This window comes from Amblyraja radiata, chromosome 3, assembly GCF_010909765.2.
Source record: "Amblyraja radiata isolate CabotCenter1 chromosome 3, sAmbRad1.1.pri, whole genome shotgun sequence".
NCBI lineage: Eukaryota > Metazoa > Chordata > Chondrichthyes > Rajiformes > Rajidae > Amblyraja > Amblyraja radiata.
The window spans coordinates 20,531,729-20,551,282 of NC_045958.1; the positions used below are offsets into that span (position 1 = coordinate 20,531,729).

The following is a 19,554-nucleotide window of genomic DNA, read 5'->3' on the forward strand; positions in this document are numbered from 1 at the left end:
ACAATTATGTTGAAAAGTGGCCCTTTTTGATTTTTGCCCTGGATTTGGCTGCCTGCCACTTTTACTTTTCACCTTGCTACCTATTGCTTCTACCCTCATTTTACACCCCTCTGTCTCTCTGCTCATGATCCCATCCCCCTGCCACATTAGTTTAAATCCTCCCCGACAACACTACTACTGTAGTACTGTAGCCTGACAATTGACTTCCTAGGTCTCGCTAATATCCCCTCTCCTGTTCTCTAATTTCCAATTCCTAGCCTTGATTCACTCTGCAATCCCCCTTTCTGGCTTTATCGTTATTTGTTGTTCTCATATTTCACATTGTTCACACCTCTCCTTACCCACTCACCAAATTGTTGCTTCCTAACTCACAATCACATTTCTTCACTAACCTGAATCTGGCAGTGGTCCATTCTTGGTTGACTCTATGTTAGTTGACTGTCGACTGCAAGCCTACAAGATTGAAACCAGACTAGAGGCTAAATTTTATGTCTTCCCATTCTAGTGCCGCAAAATCACTGGATGGATGAGAAAATCAATATCAGAGTCCTCTCCCAGATATGCTAAGAAGAAATTCAATGTCCTCAGTGGCTCCTGAGAACATATTGCTCATGCACTCAAAGTGGAGAAGAAACATTCAGGGTGGTATTGAGAATATTGAGGAAATGGACCAGAACATAGTGCAGTCAGGCAAAATCAGTGGAAGGACTACACCTCCTCATAAGCCTCTAAATTGCCTGCTCAATTAGCTACTTAGTTTGTTATGGCGCATATCAACTCCTACTACAGCAAGTACCTGGACCCACTACACCCACAAAAGATGCTATCTTGTTAGCTTTCCACACTGCACTGGACCACAATAAAAACACATACATCAGGCTGTTGTTCATTGATTACAGCTCAGCATTCAACACCATCATCCCCTCCAAACATATTATCATGCTCAGGGAACTGGGTCTCTGTGCATCCCTTTGCAACTGGATCCGTGACCTTCTCATCAACAGAACACAATTGATATGAATTGACAACAACACTTTCTCCGTGATAAACATTGGCATTGGGGCAACTCTAGACTGTGTGCTCAGTCGCCTGTTCTACTCACTCTACACCCATGACTTTGTAACCAGACGCAGTTCCAACTCCATCTTTAAAATCACCACTGTTGTTGGATGAATTACGAATAATGAAGACAGAGTATAGGAGGGAGATTGATCGTCTGATTGAATGGTGCCAGAACAACAGCATCAGTAAAACGGCAGACATATGTCTGAAGATCTGACCTAGACCCAGCACATTGATGCATCATCAAGAAAGCCCATCAAAGCCTCTATTTCCTGAGAAGATTGAAGTGATTCTGTATGTCGACAAATACATCTACGTGTATGATAGACAGCTTATTGACTGCTTGCATCATGGCCTGGTTCGGCAACTCAAATGTCCAGGAACAAACAAGATTATAAATAGGTGGTGAACATTGCCCAGCTCATCACGGGTACTATCCGCCCCACCATCAAAAGGATCTATAATGCCCCTGTCCCACTTAGGAAACCTGAACGGAAACCTCTGGAGACTTTGCGCCCCACCCAAGGTTTCCGTGCGGTTCCCGGAGGTTCTTGTCAGTCTCCCTACCTGCTACCACTCCCTGCAACCTCCAGTAACCACCTGCAACCTCCGGGAACCGCACGGAAACCTTGGGTGGGGCGCAAAGTCTCCAGAGGTTTCCGTTCAGGTTTCCTAAGTGGGACGGGCATAAGAGGCACTGTCTCACACAGGCTGCCAACATCATCATCGACCCACACCACCCTGCCCAACAATCTCATCACTTCCCAACGACCACTACAAACTCCAAATAAATTCCGAACTACAAACGACTTCGGTCGCACTAGGGACTTTGAACATAGTTATGTTTTTTTGCACTATATTGTTTTTTTTTTAACAATGATTGAACTATTTTTATGTTTGTTTATCGTGTTATCTATTGAGTACTGTGTTTACAAACCCGTTGTGCTGCTGCAAGTATGAATTTCATTGCTCTGTTTGGGTACATATGATAATAAAACATTCTTGACTCTCTCGGACTACACATTGGCTAATATATGCACTTACAGTAGTTATGATATCATTCTCCAATCACGTGTTGCGAACCAGGAATAGTGCATATAGGGAGCTCTAATTATACAATACAATACAATTCAATTTATTGTCATTTGGACCCCTTGAGGTCCAAACGAAATGTCGTTTCTGCAGCCATACATTACAAACAAATAGACCCAAGACACAACATAATTTACATAAACATCCATCACATTGCTGTGATGGAAGGCCAAAAAAACTTATCTCTCCACTGCACTCCCCCTCCCGATGTCAGAGTCAAAGTCAAAGCCCCCGGCGGGCGATGGCGATTGTCCCGCGGCCATTAAAGCCACGCCGGGTGATGCAAGGTCGCTCACCGGGTTCTTGATGTTAGAGCCCCCGGCGTGCGCTCACAGTCCCGCGGCCATTCCAAGCCGCGCGGGGCGGTGATGTAGGCCCCGCTCCAGGAGCTCTTCAACCCCGCAACTCGGGCGGGAGAAGTCGCCGTTGCGGGAGCCCTGAAAAGCGGACTCCCTCCAGGGACCCGCGGGCTCCCGGTGCCGCCGTCCGCCAGACCCGCAGTTGCAGCCACCGAATCTCCGGGGGTCGGGTCGCAGCAGCGTCCACCACAGCTCCACCCGCTCTGGACTCGGCCAGCTCCGCGACGGTGAGGTGAGTAGTCGGCACCACAGCCCCCGGTCTTTCTGTTGGAGGCCGCTCCTCGTTGCAGCCCCAACGACAACGGAGACCCGACAAAGAAAAGGTCGGGTCTCCCGTGCAGGGAGAGATTTAAAAGTTACCCCCTCCCCCCCCACCCCCCCACACACATACCCCAACAAAAAATAACAAAAACTACATAAAAACATAGATATAAAATAATAAAAACGCAGACGGACTGCAGAGGCCGCTGCTGACGAAAGTCGCGCCGCCCACCGATTATCATACATCTACTAGCTCTACGAGCCGCATCTATTGGTTTTCGTGGCCAGGAATGAAATACTATGGAATTCTGTCCCATTGTGAGATTGTAGGATCAATTTTGAAAATTGACTTTTAGCATGAAAATTGACTTTCACCATGAATTTTGGTTTCACATTGAACACATTCAAGACATAGAGGAGAGCTTTTTGGATGTTAATCATAATACAAGGAAGAAATTAATCCAGGATTATGCTGATGGATTTAGATGATCAATGACAGGTGGAGACACAGATGAACCATATTCATCGATTTGGACTTGTTAGATTAAATGGCCTCTTTCTGTGATAAATGCATAAATTATTAACAGTTCCTACTTAATGGCATAACATTTAATTTAAACGATAAATAATAAACTTACAGAGATGTTAAGGACTGATGTCAGGGGAAGTGTGAAAATGATTGTGTTGATAAACTTACATCTTTGCCCAGAACCCTCAGCTCAAACTGGGTTTCTCTGAAGTTCACCTTGGTAATTCTTGGCCTGTCATCAAACAGAAAGTCTTTTAACTTAAAATGAAAAATGAATGATATAAGAAAACAACAATGTATTTACAATGTAGGTCACCTACCAGAAATACTTTCCAACTTGAATTTTATTCTTGTAGACAACAACTCCGACTGGCGTTAAACCTAAAAAATATTCCGTTTGGTTTTCCCCCTGAAATTCAATCAGAGGTTTCATTTGCAGGTGTTACTGAAAAATATTCATATTAGCTGTGATTTTGTTTTTGTTAGATACTTTATTTCTGTTACTTTCTTACTTATGCACTTTTTCAGTAATCAGTATTTATATATATAAGGTTATATATCCTTCATTCCATAGATGCTGCTGCACCCGCTGAGTTTTTCCAGCATTTTTGTGTACCTTTATATATAACCACACCTGTTAAACATTTTGCAAAATGAAAGGAATCTCCTTGAAACATAAAATTCTGACAGGGTTTGAAAGGCTGAATGCAGAGAGCATGTTTCCCCTGGCACAGGTCGACATCCAGGAGTCATGTTCTCAAGCCCTAGTCAATGGATATTTTTAAGGCATAGATAGATTCTTGATTAGTACCAGTGTCAGGGGTTATGGGGATAAGGCAGGAGAATGGGGTTGAGTTTGGAAGATAGATCAGCCATGATTGAATAGCAGAATAGCCTTGATGGGCCAAATGGCCTAATTCTGCTCCAATCACTTATGAACGTATGAAGGTGAGACATGTTTAAGAAAGAACTGCAGATGCTGGAAAAATCGACGGTAAACAAAAATACTGGAGAAACTCATTGGGTTAGGCAGCATCTATGGAGCGAAGGAATAGGTGACATTTCGGGTCGAGACCCTTCTTCACGATGCTGCCTCACCCGCTGAGTTTCTCCAGCATTTTTGTCCACTGAAGTCGAGACATGATGAGCCGACATCTCTTAATTCAAAGTGGAGTGAACTTGTGGAATTCTCCTCCAACGAAGACTGTGAAGACCAAGGCACTGAATAGATTGAATAGAGGGTGATAGACTGTTTTCTAAGCACAAAAGGGATGAAAAGTATATGAAGAGAGTGGACATACGGTATTGAGATAGAAAATCAGTGATGATTATACTGACTCACCCTCTGACTTCCAAAATCTAGAAGGTACAGGTCAGGAACATGATGAAATATTATCCACGTCTGGATAAGAGGACTTCTAACACGCAAGAGACTTAAGGGCCTGTCCCACGAGCATGCGACTCCATGCGGCAAATGCGACCTAACGTGGTCGCTTGCGCCGTACGGCCTCGCGGGACCGGTCCCACCGATCGCCGGAGCCATATGGAGTTGTGCGGAGCTGGTCCCGACATCACGCGGGGCTCCGAAAAACTGACCGTGTTCAAAAATTCTGCGCAGCAACGGCCTGCCGGCCCGCAGCCGCTTCGACTCCGTACGCGCCGCCTCGACAAGCATACGCAGCGTCTCGACGCCGTACGCACGTCTTGACATCGTACGTCACACGCGAACTTCCCGCGGACTTCGCTCGAACGTCACGTCACTCATTCGACCTCCGCGCGGCCCCCGCTTCCGATTTGGTCGCGCTTGCCGCATTCAGGCGCATGCTGGTGTGACCGGCTCTTCAGCACTATCCAGGACAAATGTTCCCATTTGACTGGTGGTCCATCCACCATTCTGAATATTTATTCCCTTTAATATCAGTGCATCATAGCTACAAAGTGCAACATCTATAAAGTGCATTACAGTACATCCATAGATCTCGCCATCACTTCTTAAATCCTCAGCTTCAAACATGAAGAAAGACAAGAGCAGCAGGCCCATGGAAACAGTACCGTGTGTAAGTTCTCCGCAAAGAGGCACATAGTTCTGACTTAGAAATATATCACATCCGCCATCATCGCTGCGTTTAATTTATGGAAATCCCTCCCTCACAGCTCTGTGGGATTACCATCTGCAGATCATGGAGAGGTGCTGGAAGACAAGCTCACCAGCACCTTCCCAAGGATAGGAATGGCTGGTCTTGCCTGTGACACCCCAAAATAGGTATTTGATATTTTAAATATAAATAGTTTGATTAATCTCTGGATATAAAATGTTTTTTAATTCCTTATTAAACTATTGACGTATTACTTTAACTTAACTGACAAAGTGGTGGTAGCACAATGACACATCCGGACACAGATGGGTCCTTTTGTAATGGTACATGACTGGTAACTCCCCTTGCCATTCCCACACTGACTTTTCTGTCCTGGGCCTCCTCCATTGTCAGAGTATGGCCCAGCGCAAATGGAGGAACAGCACCTCATATTTCGCTTGGGCAGCTTACAACCCAGTGGTATGAACATTGACCTCTCTAACTTCAAGTAACCCTTGCTATCCCTCTCTCTCCATCCCTCCCCTTCCCAGTTCTCTGACCAGTCCTAGTCTCCGACTACATTTTATCTCTGTTTGCTTTGTTGTTTCCTTCTCCCAGCTAACAATGATCTATTCTACATTTTCCTTGATCTGCATTCCCTTTGTCCTGTTTTCACACCTTACACTTCCTTATCTATAAACTTCCTTATCTATGTACCTCCAACTCCCCTGCATCTATATGATTAGGTTTTTTTTAAGAGCTAGTTAACATATTGGCAGCTGTATTTTGCATACAGATTTATTTACTGTCCTTGGCATAAGTTGGTATATTCAGTTAGATAGTTAGATAATACCTTGGCTTTGTGCTTGGTTTTCTTAATTGAGTGCTTATCCTGGAGTTATAGCACAAATACTTTGTGTTTTAATTCTAATGATTTAAAATTTGAGTGTTCAGAATGGATTGATATAATCTCTCAAACCAAAGATGTTTAATCCAACAGCGATAAAAGAGTAAATGGAAAAGTAAAACATTGAAAATCATTATTCACTTACAAAAACAGGATGGAGGTCGACTCCATACATCTCTAACAGTTTGGCAACTTGCAAATAATTGAGTTCTGTCTCAGCAGGAACTTGACCCCTAGGGAGAAATCATAAAAATGAAATTAATAGATCAAGTCTATACTGCTCTTACCATTTTATCACAGCTAACTAAGGAACGGACTGATACTTATCAAATACGTTTCACAAATTCCCAAAACTTATCACAGCTGAAAAAATATTTGAAGTGCAACTGTTGTTGAAATGCAAGGAAAGCTCAAGTTCAAGTTCAAGTTAGTTTATTGTCATGTGTCCCTGATAGGATAATTAAATTCTTGCTTTGCTTCAGCACAACAGAACATAGGAGGCATTGACTACAAAACAGATCAGTGTGTCCATATACCATTGTATAAATATATACACACATGAATAAATAAACTGAGAAAGTGCAAATAACAGATAATGGGCTATTAATGTTCATAGTTTTGTCCAAGCCAAGTTTAAAAGCCTGATGGCTGTGGGGAAGTAGCTATTCCTGAACCTGGTTGTTGCAGTCTTCAGGCTCCTGTACCTTCTACCTGAAGGTAGCAGGGAGATGAGTGTGTGGCCAGGATGGTGTGGGTCCTCGATGATACTGCCAGCCTTTTTGAGGCAGCGACTGCGAAAGATCCGCTCGATGGAAGGGAGGTCAGAGCCAATGATGGACTGGGCAGTGTTTACTACTCTTTGTAGTCTTTTCTTCTCCAGGGCGCTCAAGTTGCCAAACCAAGCCACGATGCAACCGGTCAGCATGCTCTCTACTGTGCACTTGTAGAAGTTAGAGAGAGTCCTCCTTGACAAACCGACTCTCCGTAATCTTCTCAGGAAGTAGAGGCGCTGATGTGCTTCCTTAATAGTAGCATCAGTGTTCTCGGACCAGGAAAGATCTTCAGAGATGTGCACGCCCAGGAATTTAAAGCTCTTGACCCTTTCAACCATCGACCCATTGATATAAACGGGACAGTGGGTCCCCATCCTACTCCAACCAAAGTCCACAATGAGTACCTTGGTTTTGCTGGTGTTGAGGGCCAGGTTATTGTGCTGGCACCATATGGACAATTGCTCGATCTCTCTTCTGTACTCTGACTCATCCCCATCAGTGATACGTCCCACAACAGTGGTGTCGTCAGCGAACTTGATGATCAAGTTCGCACTATGACCGGCTATGCAGTCATGAGTATAGAGTGAGTACAGCATGGGGCTGAGCACGCAGCCTTGAGGTGCTCCCGTGCTGATTGTTATCGAGTCTGACACATTTCCACCAATACGAACAGACTGTGGTCTGAGAATGAGGAAGTCGAGGATCCAATTGCAGAGGGATGCGCAGATACCCAGTTCTGCGAGTTTGGTAACCAGCTTGGAGGGGATGATTGTATTAAATGCCGAGCTGTAATCGATGAATAACAGCCTGACATATGAGTTTTTGTTGTCCAAGTGGTCCAGAGCGGAGTGGAGGGCCAGCGAGATCGCATCCACCGTTGATCTGTTGTGGCGGTAAGCGAACTGCAGTGGGTCCAGGTTTTTGCCGAGGTAGGAGTTGATTTGCACCATGATCAACCTCTCAAAGCACTTCATCACCACCGGCGTTAGTGCCACAGGTCGATAGTCATTGAGGCACGTCACCTTGCTCTTCTTGGGCACTGGTATAATTGATGCCCTTTTGAAGCAGGTGGAAACCTCAGACCTCTGAAGTGAGAGGTTGAAAATGTCCAAAAAAACTCCAGCCAGTTGTTCCGCACAGGTTTTTAGAACACGACCAGGTATACCATCAGGTCCAGATGCTTTTCGAGGGTTTACCCCTCTGAAGGATTTTTAACATTCTCCTTTTCGTTTCAGTTCTGTGATGCATTTCACGACTTTTATATGTCCCTCCATTTGCTTCACCTCTCTTCAATCTCCCCTCAGTAATCAAGGAACAAGAGGTAAGGGTTTTCGGTAGCTTATGCTTTAAAAAAAACTAAGTTCTACTTCTTTGTCCATCTGACTAGCCTCAACATTTCACCAATAATGTTATAGCTTCAAACCACCATTGTTCAATTATCTGGAATTATATTCCTAAACCTCTTTAGATATCCTCAATTCATAACCTTTTTAAGAATGTTCTGACCAAGACTCCAATAACTCCCCAATTCGTTCCCTTCCTATTCATAAGCTATTTTAATGTTATCAACCATGACTTTTATTTAAAAATTAACGGTGCTAAATATCTTCAAATTGTTTTTATGTTGAATGTTTAAATTGCGTACTGCAGGGTCAAATATCAAGTTAGAATAAATCCGAACATTGGAAATTCCAGTGTTTATGTATTATCAGGTTGGGAAACATATCACCCATGAAAAATGCACAGTTAAGGAAATTATGTGAGGAATATCCTAAGCTTTTGAGCAAGACTGTCCTCAGTCTCAAAATGAATGTACTACTGTGCATTAAATTTACTCAGTCTCCATTCTAGACACACAGAACATATCAGAGCAATTTTTGCTACTTCATACCAAAAAGCAGAGGAATTTTGTTTTAATGGTTTCCAATTACATTTGCTGGGGTGCGGCGTATTCTATGCAAGGACAATGATGCAATTCAAAAACCATAGCGTGTTAAAAACTGACTTTATAATGAGATAACAAATCACTGGAAAGTTTTAACAGTTCAGCAGAAATGAATGCACATCATATAGTTATGCACATGGTATAGTGAACGAAGGCCGCACATGTCCTTAGATATCGCACTGTTTGAATGTTTTCCTCTAAGGGATCAAATAGATTTAATGTTATTTGATGTTCATTCATTTATGTCTGGCAAACTGTTTTTCTGTATTTTTCAAGCTGAGTTCCATTTGTGGTTACAATTTAGGCTCAAATATTTTCAGTGCTTTTTAAAAGAGAACTATGTTTTGTTGTGCCTCCAGGAGCAATGGTTAAGTTGATTAAAACAAAAGGTATTAGTATTTGGGGAATCCAGCTATTTACGACAAGCAAATTAACCTAAATAGACAGAAGCTAAATTCTGTTTTTGACAACTACATCAGTCAGGGAAAATTTCCATTTAAACATACACATTCAATGTCAGTACAACAGCGATGAGCCCATTTGTACGTATATTCACTTTTGGAATAAAGACAAGTACATTCTTTCCGAGATAAGGATATCAAAATTGTATGCAATGCTTCAAGAGGTGTCTCATTAATGCCCCATACAGTTACAATAAGACTTCCTTGCTCCCTTATTCAAACTATCCTGGTTTAAGGGCTAAAATACCATTTATCCTCTTCATCACCTGCTGCATCTGTACATCGGCCTTCAGTGATTTGTATTTAAACAAACCCATGTCTATTTGAATATATAGTCTGTTTTAGTCTCACATTTAATAAGTACTCAGCTTTTCTGTTGCATGCACCAATGTGGATTGTCATTCACATTCCATTCCATCTGCCAAGTTCTCACCCACTCATACATCTTGTCCACATCCCCCAAACACTCTTTACATCCTCCCCCATACTCACAATCCACCTGTTTTGATATCATCGGCAAATGGAAATACTGTATGACATGTCGAAAGATTTAAGGTATCTGTATGTTGAGGAAAGCATGAGTGAAAGCTTGGAGTAAAGAAGCCACAGACTAGAATTCTGCAGTCTTTGAGCACCAAAGGAGCTTCACATGATTTAAATGCATATTACAGGAATACTTTGTTGGCTTACCATGATTTAAAAAAAGCCATCTTTGAGCAATGCAAAATGTAGTTTATGTTCATCAAAACAATATCGCTCCTAAAGAAAATACATTTACAGGACAATTGTACAAATTGTTATTTTATTGATATTTGGCAAATTAAAAAAATGTTTTTTGTATTGTACCAATCCCTTAAAAGCTGTTTAAGACATTCACAGCAGACAATTTAATCAAAAGTGATTTTGCTTGCTGGATCAGGTGGAAAAGCTACTACTTGTGCAAAATGTGAACAAAATACCATTTTTAATATAGCAAGCTGGAAGATAATATTGCACTAGAATCCCTGAAGCAAAACATGGATGTTTGCCCTAATATAATTAACATGTTTGATAATGCGTGACATACATATCATGTTACGAGTAATTATAGTCAACAAACTTTCTATTCAGAACACTGCAGGGTCACTTCCAGATTAAACATCAGGAAATATACCCCATATCCTATTTACTTTGCAGATGTACCAGTGACAGCAGCCACAGGCAGTTGTCACAGAGATATCTGAGGCAAAAATAGTGCTATCAGAAGGGAGGTATAGCATCACTTGCACCAAAAGGCTGAGACTTTCATTCCCCAGAGTGAAGAAAAAAGTACTTAGTTTGAAAAGTGTTGCTTATCCAGCTGCAGTTTTCAGGAAAATACCCGAAAGAGAGGAATGGCAAGATATTACCCATCATCTGGACATGATGGACAATAACTAATCTAATAGATTTGTTTTGACGAATGTTGTAAGCAATATTTGCTTCAGTATATACTGGGTGTTTACGTGCATAAGTGTCAGAAGCTCATCAATATTTAAATCAAGTTGTCAGTTGAAGCAAATTGATTTCTTAAGTGTTGTCCAGAACGTTATTACCGACATATATTTAAGGTGGGACATTGATTCTAGTCTCACAGAAACTGCTTTCCTGAATCCAGCCACCACGCCAAATTTAATGCATACATCAAAGAACATGTTCATTATGATCTGCAATCTATCATTGGAGAGCAGATGATGAACCGTGACTTGTCTTTTTTTGAACACACTGTGTGTTAGAAGCTTTATGGATTTCAGCTTGGCTATCAGAACATGAATTTCTATCATTTTAATTCTTTGCATAATCAATATAAGCAATCCCACTCAAGAACATGACAAAATATACACATTTTTATTTTTGCTCTTTTCAGGTGTATCACATTTAAATTAGAAAATTAGTGAACACTTTTGGTAGCGTTTTCCATTTACTGATAAAAAACAAGATGTCCTTACATTAAAGCTTTATGAAGCTGTTCTATTGCTTCTTCGAGATCCTCTTTCTGATCCGGAACAAAGCGGTATTCAGATACATAGTTGGCTGTGTGCTTAAAAGGATCATAGTCTCCGAGCTCGGCTGAAAAGAGAGAAAAACACATAATATCACCACCATATTAATAATTCAATTAATCAATAGGTCTGACATTTTTATAAGCATAAGTATGTAAATTATGGTCACCAATATTTACCAGCTCATGCTATCATATTAATTTTGTTCAACAAAAAATGCAAATTTGACGATGCTGTAATTTAGGGTGGATAACAGGCAATATAGAAATTTTATGGAAATTGTTATCCTTTACACCTGGAATGAACAAGTTTTATTCGATAAACATATCTGCAAAATATTCTTTAGGCAAATGGGAAAAAAATGTAACTTGCTTTTTAATTGTACAATGAAAAATATCTTATCTTGTGCTCAAAAGAATGAATTGCGGCTTGCTTCTGGTAACAATTTTCCATTTCATTTAAATTAATTGTGAAAAATGTACACATTGAAAGTGCCAGCACAAGATATATTAGTAGCATCAAATCTTAAAATGTGGACTTGGGCAGCCAGTTTCAAATCAAATACGAGCTTGATAGAAGTTCCAATGACCATTGGAAAATTCAGGCAAAGCATGACAATCTTCAGCAATGCCTGCAGCACGAAGTGCAAGTTGAAAAAAAGGTTTGAATTGAATTGAATTGAATTCCTTTATTGTCATTGAGGTATGAGGTTTGAGGTAATGACTTTGATAATAAGTCAGAGTAGCATATCCAAGATTGCTGATGGTTGAGTGGTAACTCGAGCTCTGAGGAAGAAGCAAGTGTTTGCAAATTTTAAAACATGCGGTTTAAATGAAGGGGCAAGAAGGTAGTCGGAGTGTCATGTAGAAAAATGTGAGGTTATTCATTTGGATAGAAAGAGCAGAAAAACAGAAAGTTCCAAACTAATAAATATTGACAGACAAAGGGATCTTGATTGCCAATCAACGAATGCAAAAATAAAATATGCATGTTCAGTAAGCAATCAGGAACACAATTTGTTTGCTGCCCTTATGGAAGAACGAAGTCCTTGGTTGAGATTCTGCTTTGCTTTTGACAACATTTATGGCAGTACTGTGTGCAACATTGGTCTCCACACCTCAGGAATGACATACTTGCCTTGGAGTCAGTGCAGCATTGTTTCACTAGATTCCTGGGATGAGGGGATTTGTCCTATAAAGAGAGATCGAGTAAAATTGGCCTAAACTCACTGAAGTTTAAAAGAATGAGAGGTGATCACATACAATGTTTTAAAGGGGATAATAGGTTCAGTGCCAGAGGCTGTTTCATCTAACTGGAGAATCTGAAACAGAAGCCATCTCACAGTTTAAGAAAATCTCTTTATGCAGAGGAATGTAAGTGTTTGGAATACCCAAAGGTCATTCAGTCATTGGATATATTCAAATAAGTGATCAAAATATTTTTGGACATTAAGGGTTATCAAAGGATATATGACTGGCCAACATAATGACTGCTTCAAGTTATGCCAAGATCTTACTAAACTGGGAAGCATGCTTGAGTTTGGCAAACGTCTGCTTCTATTCTTATGTTCCTAAGCTCAATTAGAGCACACATCCAATTTGTGCTGAGCTTCACTCTGACAATGGAGGAGGCCCAGGACAGAAAGGTCAGTGTGGGAATGGGAGGGGGAGTTAAAGTGTTGAGTAACCAGGAGATCAGGTAGGATTATGCGGAATGAGCGGAGGTGTTCAGCAAAACGATCGCTGAGCTTGCGCTTGGTCTCACCATTATACAGGAGTCCACACCTGGAACAACGGATACAGTAGATGAGGTTGGAGGAGGTGCAAGTGAAATTCTGCCTCGCCTGAAAAGACTGTCGGGGTCCTTGGACGGAATTGAGGGGGGGAGGTATAGGGACAGGTGTTGCATCTCTTGCGGTTGCCGGAGAATGTACCTGGGGAGGGGGTGGTTTGGGTGGGAAGGGACGAGTTGCTGAGGGAATGGTCTCTGCGGAAAGTGGTGGAGATGGGGAGAAGTGGCTAGTAGTGGTATCCCCTTGGAGGTGGCAGAAATGTCAGAAGATTATGTGCTGTGTGAGGACAAAGGGGTGTTACGAATGGGAGGGGGAGGAGCAAGAACGGAACTGTGGGATATCGAAGAGTTATTTAGCCACCTTTGACACACTCTTCTCTGCAATACATCTATATATTGCGGCAAATTCATCATTCCATCAACTGGGGTGCAGTGGCCCATCACTGTAGTAGCTGCAACATCCCGAGAACATCTTCTTTTCAGGATGTTTGACGAACTAGTCGATGTGGTATTTTCTCACTGGCTCTCCATCTGACCTCTGAATGTACTGGCTACATTGGCCCTGACCCAGGAAATGACTTTTGTCTCAGGATCACACCGTTCCCCAGTCCTCACCTATCCAATCGTTATATTTCAAGACCTACTGATATCGGTCCTTCTTTGTTCTTCTTCAGGGTATAGAAGTTGGGATGTAATGTTAAAATTGTACAAGGCATTGGTGAGGCCAATTCTGGAGTATGGTGTACAATTTTGGTCGCCTAATTATAGGAAGGATGTCAACAAAATAGAGAGAGTACAGAAGAGATTTACTAGAATGTTGCCTGGGTTTCAGCAACTAAGTTACAGAGAAAGGTTGAACAAGTTAGGTCTTTATTCTTTGGAGTGCAGAAGGTTAAGGGGGGACTTGATAGAGGTCTTTAAAATGATGAGAGGGATAGACAGAGTTGACGTGGATAAGCTTTTCCCATTGAGAGTAGGGAAGATTCAAACAAGAGGACATGACTTGAGAATTAAGGGACAGAAGTTTAGGGGTAACATGAGGGGGAACTTTTTTACTCAGAGAGTGGTATCTGTGTGGAATGAGCTTCCAGTGGAAGTGGTGGAGGCAGGTTCGATTTTATCATTTAAAAATAAATTGGATAGGTATATGGACGGTAAAGGAATGGAGGGTTATGGTCTGAGTGCAGGTAGATAGGACTAGGGGAAAATAAGTTTTCGGCAGGGACTTGAAGGGCTGAGATGGCCTGTTTCTGTGCTGTAATTGTTATATGGTTATATGGTTTATCAAGGAAGTTAGAAGTTGTTTTTACACATGGCCTCTGTCTAGACCACTGACTTCAATGAGGTATTCCTTCATTCCCTATGTTCTGATTTGTTGCTGTACCACACTTATTATTTTTCTCTGTGCTATTCTGGGCGCTCCAAGTGAAGAAAATAAGTCATAGAAATCACGGGCAATGAATACCCAGAGAATGAAAAATGACCAGAAGAACTTTTTCAGAGCGTTCATATATTTTCAGAAAAATAAAATGAATGGTGGATGTAGAAACTCATCATATGAAAATATAGCAAAGTCAGCCCGTGATTCAATTAAATTGCACAAAGAAGGAGAATCGGAATAAAGGTCCCAAGTTGAAATGTCGCCTCTGTTCCCTCCAGAGATGTTACCTGACCCACTGATTTACTCCAGCACTTTGTGCTTGGCTCTAGATTCCAGCACCAGCAGTTATTTGGATCTCCATGTTATTTTTAAACTATCACATATGGTAATTTCAACAGTAGCTAATACATCACATCTCATCAATTCATTAAGCAGTTGGAAAAGGACAAATTCACTTACACTGTATAGCATATGCACCTAATTGCGCAGCAATGTTTAAAGGACATGGCAATCTACCTTGAAGGACATCCTGTTTGACCTGTAGAAAAAACTGGTACCTACAATAAGAAACGATATTAGCATTTAGAATAATATACTGCTGGTCTTATTCAGTGCATTATTTTTTTTATGAAATTGGCTTATTTATGCATATTTCAATGTTTGTATCACTTTAAGATATCCATGTTGATCTTTATTAAGACAAGAATGTTAGAACTATTTTCATTTCTAAGTGGCGATTTAATGGAGTCCCGACCCTAACAGGAATTATAGGCCAGTGAGCCTCAAACTATTGGAGAGGTTTCTTCGGAATAGGATTTACTCCCATTTGGATGAGAATGGGTTAATAAGGAACAGTCAGTGTGGCTTTGTACACGGCAGGTCATATCTTACTAACTTGTATAACAGAATAATGCCTGGATTAGGGAGTATTCACTAGGGAAGAGGTTGAACAGACCGGGATTGTTTTTTCTGAAATGACGGAGGCTGTGGGGAGACCTGATAGGAGTATATAGGATTATGAAAAGCTTGGATAGGGTAGACAGTCAGAATCTTTTTAGCAGAAAGGAAAAATCAAATATTAGAGGCCATGGCTTTACAATAAGAGGGGAAAAGTTTAAAGAGATGTGTGGGGCAAATTCTTTTACCCAGAAGGTAGTGAGTGCCTGGAATGTGCGCCTGGGGTGGTGGTTGAAGCAAATATGTTAGTGGCATAGGGATGTGCAAGGAATGGAAGGATATGGGATATGTATTATATGCAAATGGATAAGTGATTTTCTTAGCATCATATTCGCCACCAAAAATATGTATAACCGGGTGGCGCCGTACGATGGCAGCCTCGCCAACAGTCTCTCGTCCTTCTCTTCTTTTTAGTTTGCTGTTAAATGCATGTTTTAGTGTATCTTTTGTTTTGTATTATGTGAGAGGGGAAACATTTTTTAATCTCTTTCCTCGACAGAGATGCAACTTTTTCCGCATCGTATCACAATACCATTAGTTTCAATATAATTATGGAGAGGGTCAGAACTGGACCTAGGGTTGAGATTTTTGATTGGAGAAAGGCTAACTTTGAGGAGATGCGAAAGGATTTAAAAGGAGTAAATTGGGACAGTTTGTTTTATGGGAAAGATGTGGAAGAGAAATGGAGTACATTTAAAGGTGAAATTTTAAGAGTACAGAATCTTTATGTCCCTGTTCGGTTGAAAGGAAATCGTAAAAATTGTAAAGAGCCATGGTTTTCAAGGGAAATTGGACACTTGGTTCGGAAAAAGAGGGAGATCTACAATAGTTATAGGCAGCATGGAGTAAATGAGGTGCTTGAGGAGTATAAAGAATGTAAAAAGAATCTTAAGAAAGAAATTAGAAAAGCTAAAAGAAGATATGAGGTTGCTTTGGCAAGTAAGGTAAAAGTAAATCCGAAGGGTTTCTACCGCTATATTAATAGCAAAAGGATAACGAGGGATACAATTGGTCCATTAGAGAGTCAGAGTGGCCAACTATCTGCAGAGCCAAAAGAGATGGGGGAGATATTGAACAGTTTCTTTTCTTCGGTATTCACCAAGGAGAAGGATATTGAATTATGTGAGGTAAGGGAAACAAGTAGAGTAGCTATGGAAACTATGAGGATCAAAGAAGAGGAAGTACTGACACTTTTGAGAAATATAAAAGTGGATAAGTCTCCAGGTCCGGACAGGATATTCCCTAGGACATTGAGGGAAGTTAGTGTAGAAATAGCAGGGGCTATGGCAGAAATATTTCAAATGTCATTAGAAACGGGAATAGTGCCGGAGGATTGGCGTACTGCGCATGTTGTTCCATTGTTTAAAAAGGGGTCTAAGAGTAAACCTAGCAATTATAGACCTGTTAGTTTGACGTCAGTGGTGGGCAAATTAATGGAAAGGATACTTAGAGATAATATATATAAGCATCTGGATAAACAGGGTCTGATTAGGAACAGTCAACATGGATTTGTGCCTGGAAGGTCATGTTTAACTAATCTTCTTGAATTTTTTGAAGATGTTACTCGGGAAATTGATGAGGGTAAAGCAGTGGATGTTGTGTATATGGACTTCAGTAAGGCCTTTGACAAGGTTCCTCATGGAAGGTTGGTTAAGAAGGTTCAATGGTTGGGTATTAATGGTGGAGTAGCAAGATGGATTCAACAGTGGCTGAATGGGAGATGCCAGAGAGTAATGGTGGATGGTTGTTTGTCAGGTTGGAGGCCAGTGACGAGTGGGGTGCCACAGGGATCTGTGTTGGGTCCACTGTTGTTTGTCATGTACATCAATGATCTGGGCGATGGTGTGGTAAATTGGATTAGTAAGTATGCAGATGATACTAAGATAGGTGGGGTTGCGGGTAATGAAGTAGGGTTTCAAAGTCTACAGAGAGATTTATGCCAGTTGGAAGAGTGGGCTGAAAGATGGCAGATGGAGTTTAATGCTGATAAGTGTGAGGTGCTACATCTTGGCAGGACAAATCAAAATAGGACGTACATGGTAAATGGTAGGGAATTGAAGAATGTAGGTGAACAGAGGGATCTGGGAATAACTGTGCACAGTTCCATGAAATGGAATCTCATGTAGATAGGGTGGTAAAGAAAGCTTTTGGTGTGCTGGCCTTTATAAATCAGAGCATTGAGTATAGAAGTTGGGATGTAATGTTAAAATTGTACAAGGCATTGGTGAGGCCAATTCTGGAGTATGGTGTACAATTTTGGTCGCCTAATTATAGGAAGGATGTCAACAAAATAGAGAGAGTACAGAGGAGATTTACTAGAATGTTGCCTGGGTTTCAGCAACTAAGTTACAGAGAAAGGTTGAACAAGTTAGGGCTTTATTCTTTGGAGCACAGAAGGTTAAGGGGGGACTTGATAGAGGTTTTTAAAATGATGAGAGGGATAGACAGAGTTGACGTGGAAAAGCTTTTCCCACTGAGAGTAGGGAAGATTCAAACAAGGGGACATGACTTGAGAATTAAGGGACTGAAGTTTAGGGGTAACATGAGGGGGAACTTCTCTACTCAGAGAGTGGTAGCTGTGTGGAATGAGCTTCCAGTGAAGGTGGTGGAGGCAGGTTCGTTTTTATAATTTAAAAATAAATTGGATAGTTATATGGATGGGAAAGGAATGGAGGGTTATGGTCTGAGCGCAGGTATATGGGACTAGGGGAGATTATGTGTTCGGCACGGACTAGAAGGGTCGAGATGGCCTGTTTCCGTGCTGTAATTGTTATATGGTTATATGGTTATATGGTATCTCCGTCCGCACTGCGGCCTAACACCGTGGAGCTGGTGGTCCCTTTGCTGGGGATTGACTTTTGGGAGCTTCAACCTCGGGAGCCTGCGGACTTAACATCGTAGAGCTTGCGATCCCTTGGTTAGGGATCGACTTATAGAAACATAGAAAATAGGTGCAGGAGTAGGCCATTCGACCCTTCGAGTCTGCACCGCCATTCAATATAATCATGGCTGATCATCCAACTCAGTATCCTGTACCTGCCTTCTCTCCATACCCCCTGATCCCTTTAGCCTCAAGGGCCACATCTAACTCCCTCTTAAATATAGCCAATGAACTGGCCTCAACTACCTTCTGTGGCAGAGAATTTCAAAGATTCATCACTCTCTGTGTGAAAAATGTTTTTCTCATCTCGGTCCTAAAAGATTTCCCCCTTATCCTTAAACTGTGACCCCTTGTTCTGGACTTCCCCAACATCGGGAACAATCTTCCTGCATCTAGCCTGTCCAACCCCTTAAGAATTTTGTAAGTTTCTATAAGATCTCCTCTCAAATTGACTTTGGGAGCTCCAACCGCAGGAGCTTCGACTGAACCGACCGCGGGAGAAAAGGAGGGAAGAAGATAATACGTTATTGCCTTCAATCGCAGTGCGCTGTGGTGGAAGTTTATGGTAATTTTTTATGTAGTTGGGTGTCTTGCTGCTTTTTTGGTGTGACTGTATGGCAAATCAAATTCCTTGTATGTTCTTACATACTTGGGTAATAAATTATTTTTATCTGTATCTTGTATCTGTATATGACTTGGGAATGGGTGCATAGAATAGAATTATGAGATCTACAGTTGACACCAAACTTGGATGTGAGCAAATTGTAAGGAGGATGATATTAAATGGCAAAGAATAGGCCATTAAATTTGGCAATCAAATGCGCAATGAAATATGAAATACATCTTGGCAGAAATAACAGAGGAAACTATATAGAATACATGCCACAGTTCCAAATTGTGTACAGTAATGGAATCTAGGAACATGTGCACATATTTACTTGAAAAAAGGCACAATTTAGTTTATCTTCGTAAATAAAGGCAAGAGAAAAAATCAGTAAGGTTATGTCAAACCATAAAATTCTGATAGGATCATACTCTTGTATATTATGTTGAGCAAAG

The 19,554-nt window shown here is 41.3% G+C and overlaps 1 protein-coding gene across 4 annotated transcripts in view; it reads right to left on the reverse strand.

Annotated features, from left to right (window-relative positions):
• Window positions 1-19,554, reverse strand: part of epb41l4a (erythrocyte membrane protein band 4.1 like 4A) — a 177,997-nt gene that overhangs the window by 56,861 nt on the left and 101,582 nt on the right. For 3 of the 4 annotated variants that reach the window (XM_033017423.1, XM_033017422.1, XM_033017425.1), the window contains 5 exons: window positions 15,117-15,214; window positions 11,432-11,552; window positions 6,431-6,518; window positions 3,624-3,712; window positions 3,472-3,535 (listed from right to left, as the gene is read on the reverse strand). In XM_033017423.1, the coding sequence (XP_032873314.1) occupies window positions 3,472-3,535; window positions 3,624-3,712; window positions 6,431-6,518; window positions 11,432-11,552; window positions 15,117-15,214 (460 nt within the window). The remainder of the gene's footprint in view (window positions 1-3,471; window positions 3,536-3,623; window positions 3,713-6,430; window positions 6,519-11,431; window positions 11,553-15,116; window positions 15,215-19,554) is intronic. The other variant, XM_033017424.1, reaches the window with a different exon arrangement.